This window comes from Octopus bimaculoides, chromosome 15 (genome assembly GCF_001194135.2).
Source record: "Octopus bimaculoides isolate UCB-OBI-ISO-001 chromosome 15, ASM119413v2, whole genome shotgun sequence".
Lineage (NCBI taxonomy): Eukaryota > Metazoa > Mollusca > Cephalopoda > Octopoda > Octopodidae > Octopus > Octopus bimaculoides.
Genome location: NC_068995.1, coordinates 44,341,988 through 44,349,687, shown reverse-complemented (window position 1 = coordinate 44,349,687; position 7,700 = coordinate 44,341,988). Strand labels below are relative to the sequence as shown.

The 7,700-nt window shown below is 39.5% G+C and overlaps 1 protein-coding gene across 1 annotated transcript in view; it reads right to left on the bottom strand.

Annotated features, from left to right (window-relative positions):
* Positions 1–1,594: 1,594 nt before the first annotated feature.
* The window catches only part of LOC106878995 (UDP-N-acetylhexosamine pyrophosphorylase), a 24,258-nt gene continuing 18,152 nt past the window's right edge, over positions 1,595–7,700 (bottom strand). Inside the window, exons 4-6 of the mRNA XM_014928381.2 lie at positions 6,464–6,639; positions 5,634–5,806; positions 1,595–1,807 (exon numbers count right to left, since the gene is read on the bottom strand). Coding sequence (XP_014783867.1) covers positions 1,610–1,807; positions 5,634–5,806; positions 6,464–6,639 — 547 coding nt within the window. The 3' untranslated portion in view covers positions 1,595–1,609. The remainder of the gene's footprint in view (positions 1,808–5,633; positions 5,807–6,463; positions 6,640–7,700) is intronic.

Sequence of the window (7,700 nt, the reverse complement as noted above, 5' to 3'; positions counted from 1 at the left end):
TGACCGCGAGTCCGCTGCCCTAACCACTGGGCCATTGCGCCTCCATAGGTAATATAAACTGTAGGCTAACTACATTAAATCCATCATATACACAAACAAAATATATACACACCTGTATATATTCCTATACATCAACAATCTACTTACTGCCACCTCCAACATTACCCACTCCTGGTGATACTGCCCTTGACTTCTGCCCAAACCCAAACATTATCAGCAAACTTGATACCTGACACCTCAGCTTCAAGGACTATGAAGGGAGACTTATCTTCCCCTGTCTATCATACAAATCCAGTTTCCTTCAACAACAGAAACACAAAAACACTGGACATAATCCCATCACTGCCACCTCATGAAGATTAACTTTTGAGCTTGAAACAAATGTTAGGTCTCACCAGGGTCTAGAAGAAGAGTAGGGTTCAGACAGCAGAGCAAAGTCTAAGGCTGAGAGTGTGAGAGAGAGTGAGAGAAGAGAGAGAAGGGAGAGAAGAGATGGGGGGAGAGAGAGAGAGATATATGTGAATATCTGACAGCTTCTCTATAAAAAAAAGGGGAAAAAAAAAAAAGAAAAAAAAAAATCGAGCTCCACTAATCTACACTTCCTATAAGTGTGTGTGTGTGTGTGTGTGTGTGTGTGTGTGTGTGTGTGTGTGTGTGTGTGTGTGTGTGTGTATATATATCTATATATAGATATATATATCTATATATATCATCATCTAACATTCTTCTTCCATGCTGGGTTGGACAGTTCCACAGGAGCTGGTAAGGGTGGGGCAAGGGGCGGTGGTGGAAGGCCCACACCAGGCTCCATTGTTTGCTTTGACATAGAGACTATGGCTGGATGCTTTCCTAACGCCTGCCACTTTGCAAAATGTAGCTGGTGCTTTTTACATGGTACGAACACTGACAGGGTCACCAAGTCACCTGCGAGACGAAACCCCACTCAGCTGAGAGGAGGGAGTAGTAGCAGGGGAGGGGTGTTAGGAATTTGTGCCAGTTGAAGAGAGATCAGAGGTACAGAGGGACCAGGATAGGAATCTCGATGTAAAGTACATACATGAATACCCCAGTTGAAGAAGAAAGGAGGGTGGATTAGAGTGCAAGATAATATGAGTGGGTGAGTCAGTAAGATAAAGGGAGCAATGGTATGAGAGATAGTGGCAAAGATGTGTTGAGACACGCCCTCGAAGGACATTGGGGATGGTGGGAATAAGTGGGGGTGACACAGTGGTTTGGACTGTGTGGACAGGCAGGCAGAGTAGAGCTGATTGAGGAAAACGATGGAGTTAAATATAGGAGAGGCTCAAGGGTTGTTGGTAAGTATGTGAAAGCATAATCATCCCTGCTCACCGCTAACGGGACAGGGATTGCTGTCTGCAAGTGCGAGTCCTGTGAGTCAGAGTGGCTGTTCCAGTGCATTTCCCTCGTCCTTCTCCGGTGCAACGCCTTTTCCATTTTGTCTGTTGGTGCCATAAGAAATGTTTATATAATGTGAGAGGCAAGATTCTCTGTTAATCCCATTGGTTAAAATAAAATTGGTTACAACTCTTTCCAAAGAAGTTATATTCAAGTATGACATTCATTATATATCAAGGAGTTAGAAGTTAACTTACTTACAAACAGCATCCAGAAAACTTAAAGTAAAGAAATGATTACAAATATTTCCAGCATTGAAGAGCAGTTGTCCGTTATTGTCCTGTTTCTCTGCTGTTGATGTCGTTATTTCACTATATTCCACAACTTGGAATCTTCCATCAACTTTACAGACAACACCCACTGGTTCGGTAGGAAAAGCCTTCTTCACGACCTTTAAAATAAGATAAACAGATTGTTTCAAGCAAACATTTAACACAAAAGAAGAAATTTTTTCTCCTTTATCTCTACGCCTTCTTTCTATGTCCCTCCGCTTATTTGGAGGTCAAGAGTCAATATTTTATGGAGAAATGTTTGCACAGTTTATCTCTTTATTTTATATTTATCATTTAGGGGTGGGGGCTGTCACAGAGTAGCAAATGTGTGTGTGTTTGGGGGGAGGTGATTAGTGATCATTATGTATATGTCTGTGTGTGGTGTTTCTGTATGTTAAAGAGAGAGAGAGAGAGAGAGAGAGAGAGATAGAAGTGTGTATAAGTATGCATATGGATGAATAATTAAATGAGGCTTGCTTCCCAACCGTGTGGTCTACAGGTTCAATCCCAGTTTGGCACTGTGGGCCAGTGTCAACCTGAGACAACCAAAGCCTTGTGAGTGGATTTGGTAGACAGAAACTGAAAGAAGCCTCTGTGTGTGCATGTGTATGTATATATGTGTATATATGTGGAGGCGCAATGGCCTAGTGGTTAGGGCAGCGGACTCGCGGTCATAGGATCGCGGTTTCGATTCCCAGACCGGGCGTTATGAGTGTTTATTGAGCGAAAACACCTAAGGCTCCACAAGGCTCTGGCAGGGGATGGTGGCGAACCCTGCTGTACTCTTTCACCAAAGGGTCAGCCTTGTCACACTGTGTCACGCTGAATATCTGAGAACTACGTTAAGGGTACACGTATCCGTGGAGTGCTCAGCCACTTGCACGTTAATTTCATGAGCAGGCTGTTCCGTTGATCGGATCAACTGGAACCCTCGACATCGTAAGCAACGGAGTGCCAACAAACAAATATGTATATGTGTATAGGAAAAATAGAAGTTGAAAATGCACTGAGAATAGTTAAAATATTTTTATTATATTTAAAGATTCAACTGGTTTCACAGGTTACACTAATTTTCAAAATTTTGAAATAGAAAGACGTTGTTTCTGTTGCAGTTGTTTTTTTATAGGGAGTTCATGACTCAAATTAGTATATGTTTTGAATAGGATTTGATTGGTAGAGGATAGTCACAGGACTGGTTCAAAAAATTTTTGTGGGTTCTCTGCTACAGTCGTGTGTTAGTATCACATGACGATGTTAACGTCCGAAGTTAAGGCTGACATGGTTGACTGAACAAGTCTAGTGGTAGTTCTAAACAATCAATGCTCTGAATGTTTTCTGTCAAGTGTTTGTAGAAAATGAACATGTGATTAAGTTTAGAACCTTCTGTAGGTTTCCCGCTACATCTATGTGTGTCACATGGCAGTATGCTTTGCACCTAAAATGAAGGCCAACATGGTTGAGTGAACATGTTTAGTTACAATCAAAGCACTCCAAATTTAATTTGTCTGCTGGGAGAGTAGACAAGAGTCATTTGCCTGTAGTCAAGTGGCTAAAGTTTAGGTTGTTAGCTGTGTCGGTTCCTCATGTTAAGTGGCAGAATGAGTTTTGTGTGTGAATAGTTATTTGCGTATGTACTTTGTTAAAGTTTGTTAAGTCTGCATTTGTACTTTTCTATTCTCTTTGAATACCACAGATGAAGCATGGATAAACACTGAACATAGGTACAGTGGGAAGACCTGGAATTTGGGGGACTTATTTTTTGCACATAGGTCTGTGTGTCCACTCACTGGAATCTGTCTAGTACTGGGGTCTCATATTTGGTGTTGGTGAATGGTCTGTCTATTTCTTAGAGTGAGCTTTGTTTGACCTATGTAATCTTCATTACATTCTTGACATTTGATGGTGAAAATGAATTAGGGATAAGTTTGTGTATATCAAAGAAGAAAATTAAGAGGAAGAGGGTGTATATGATTTGTGTATGCATATGTAAATGTGTATATGGCATTTGTGAATAACAGAGGTGAGGGGAGGTTTCTGTGCATGAGATGATGTGTATAGGTATGTGTATGCATGAGGTGTGTGTGTGTGTGTGTGTGTGTGTGTGTGTGTGTGTGTATGTGTGTGTGTATGTGTGTGTGTATATATATACACGTGTTGTCTCAGAGAAGGAAATAAGAGAGGAAGATCGTGTGTGTGTGTGTGTGTGTGTGTGTGTGTGTGTGTGTGTGTGTGTGTGTGTGTGTGTGTGTGTGTGTGTGTGTGTGTGTGTGTGTGTGTGTGTGTGTGTAGATATATACATGTATGAATTAATGTGTACATATGTATAGGTGTAACTGGTTTGTGTATACAGAGATTTATTTGTGTGTGATGTTTGCAGAAATCAGAGAAAGAGGGGGGAAGGAAAAAATGTGAGTGAGTGCATGTGTGTGTGTGTTTTACAGGATGTCGCAAGGTCATGCACTAACATTAATGCATCATTTGCAACAGCCGCGCAGGAATATGCAGTTTATTTACACCAGATCTGCACATGGTTGTGTTTGTTTAAAGAACCAACATTCAACATTTGAAGTTGTTTGGACAAAATGTTTGAGAGAAACTTTTTTTTTATTTTAAGAAACTTTGGTAATGTTACAGATGCGTAGTGGCTATGAAAGGAAGGTCATCGGAGACTGAGGTCAAGTACTTGTAATCTTAGAGAATGTTTTAGTTATGAATAGTGGTGGGGGTGGGGATGGTGTTGCCGCAGTATATTTGACATCAGTATCTTGGTGCTACAGGATTCACTAGTTAATCAGTCTTTCCATGTGGACTTAATAAACAAGCTATCAGCATCGTTTTTATCTTTGCTTTTACATGCTGGTATGGGTTGAACAAAACATTTTGACAACCTTTAATGGCTACATCCCTTTCCTGACGCCAGCCTTTTTTAGTTGCTTTTCACAACATTCAAATTTCACTCTTCATAAAAATGGCTTATTTCCAATATAAGTTTGTTTTTATATCCATTTTCCCATACTAGCATGGGTTAACCATTTAGTGTTTAAACTGGCCATATCAGGTCCAAATATTCTCCCAGTTTTATGTTCAAACTGGTCAGATCTGGCCTCTCATACCTACCCTACAATATCATTCTGAAAATAAAGTCATCAAAATCTCAAAGGTATTTGATAATGCATGATTAATCCTAAACAATGCGAATAAATAAGGAGTACATTTAACAGAATAATCTGAATACTAAAAGGTTAAACAAAATTTGTTGAGATTTTCTATGGCTGGATGCTTTTCCTGTTACCAACCGTTATGTGTTTCTCAAGTAAGGTATTTTCATTTCCCAGGTCTTCACATGTTGAAAGTGAAACTATGGGATTTTTGCTTACTGGAGATTCGTTAACAATACCTGAGTGAAATGGCACTTGTGTGTCCATTGAAACAAAAGCACCATTTCACTCAGGTATTGTTAATGAATCACATGTAAAAATGACATTCAGTCAAACACACTCACAAAATACTTCTCAGTTACCAATTCCATTTGCATGGCATTGGCAGCCAGAGGCTATAGTAGAAGACACTAGACCAAAGTGACTAGTCGAGTATCTTACGAGAGAGAGAGAGAGAGAGAGTGAGTAGAGGGGCAGTTGTACATTACAGAGAAAGAGAGAGAGGTGTACATTACCTGGTATCTACAGAGAGAGATATGCAAGACTGAACCTGGAATTACATAGCTGCAAAACAAACTTCATAATCACAAAACTCTGCCTATGTCTACCACAGCCATGCTTGCATCTATGCACCTGAACATATCACTGGTACTTACTGATGTTGGATGAGATGATAGGTACCTCACACATATAAAGTTTTTTTCCAATTATAGCAGGAAGAACTGAACAGTAAATAAAATGATGAGTGATTCTACTCAATGAATAGAAAAGAGAAAATATGGATTACCTTGGCTCCACAATCAGCCTTTTTGTCAACACAATAAGCTATAAATATAGGGTCAGCCATCTTCACTAATATATTGTCCACACAGTATGCATGTATATATTGTATGTCCCTGGATTTCATGTCTTGCAATATCTCATGTTCTCTGAGGGCCTTGTACAGTCCACCATTACCATCTGGAAGAGGAAGTAAAACAAAAACATGTGTGTGTGCATATATATATATATATATATATATATATAAAACAATAGATGGATTGTGGTTCACTACAGCTGTTTCAGGCATATTTTTCATTGAAGAACAGAAGTATTACATCATGCAAAAAAACAATTTTCATCAGGTGAATACAGGTAAGATTTAACAATTGGAACTTCTCAAGAGCAAGTCCCAAATTCGGTCAGAGACTGAAGAGTACATTAATATGAAGTTTATACACACACAAACACACAGGGTTGTTGTATATATATATACATAGGTATATGATTAATTCTTATCGAAAATCTAAATTAAAATTGAATATAGAAGACAATTGAAAGTGAGTTTGGAGATAAATTTAGATGTTTTAGTCTGATTGGACCTTGTCAGAAAAACCTAGGTTAATCATGAAAGGAAGTCCTGAGAGGGGGGAGGGATGGAGAGAGAGAGAGAGAGAGAGAGAGAGGTGTATAGTATCTGGTATCTACAGAGAGAGAGGTTAAATGAAAGGGAGAGGTGTAAGCAGAAAGAGAGAGATGGAGAGAGGGGTATAATGGGTATATGTATACAGAAAGATATATGTTGCCAGGGCTAGAGAGAGAGAGAGAGAGAGAGAGAGAGAGATGCAAGCATGTTACCTGGTGCCATTGCTAAACTGTTTTTAGCATTGTTGATTATTTTGCCATCAAATGTCATACATGGAAGCAAGAACTGCTGAAAGATCACAACATTCTCCTTCTTCAGACCAAAATAGTTGTGTTTCTCAAAGAACAGCTCTGTGCTTTCTTTCGTGTGGTCACTGGTCATGATGTACCTGTGGAAGAAGAAAGGTCAAGAATAGGTAACCAATGGCCATATTATACTTGGGTGGTTTTTCAAGGTTTAGATTACAAGTACTTTGGTGGAATTTCATTGTCATCATCATCATCATCATCTAATGTCCTTTGTTCATGTTTGACAGGAGCTGGCGAGTTGGAAGGCTGTGCCAAGCTCTGTATGTTTTGGCAAGGTTTCTACAGCTGGATGCTCTTCATAATGCCAGCCCCTTTACAGAGTTCTTTATGTGCAGAACCAGTAGCAGTGAGGTTAGCAAGTAACCAGACCCCTTTCAACTGAGTGGGAAATGGTATTGAGGGAGGTGGCTTTGTTCTCGGTGAAAAGAGGTTAGAGCAATGGTCTCCAAAATGGGCAGTAACGCCCCCGCCCCTACATACACACAACATAGGAAAAGTTTAGTGGGGCATTGAAGAAAATTGGGGCAATGAATAGCAATGCCTGCAACCTCTATTTTTCAATGGTGCATTCAATTTTAGAAAATAATGCACAAAATCAGATGTGAAAAATGTTGTTTTAAGAAAACTAACTTCAAGCAAGAACAGAACAAAAATAAAAAAAATTAAGTTTAGTAACCAAGATGGTAAAAAAAAATAAATAAAATGAAAAGTGTATATATGTATATATATATATATATATATATTCCTTGTCTTTTACTTGTTTCAGTCATTAGACTGCGGCCATGTTGGGGCACTTCCTTAAAGAATTTATAATCGAATGTATCGACCCCAGTACCTTTTTTTTTTAAGCCTGGTACTTATTCTATCGTTCACTTTTGCTGAACTGCTAAGTTACGGGGACATAAACACACCAAGTGGTGTCAAGCAGTGTGTGTGTGTGTGTGTGTGTGTGTGTGTGTGTGTGTGTGTGTAGGGGGACAAGCACAGACACACATATATACATATATGACGAGCTTCTTTCAGTTTCCGTCTACCAAATCCACTCACCAGGCTTTAGTTGGCCCAAGGCTATAGTAGAAAACACTTGCCCAAGTGGGACTGAACACAGAACCATACAGGTGGGAAACAAGCTTCTTACCAC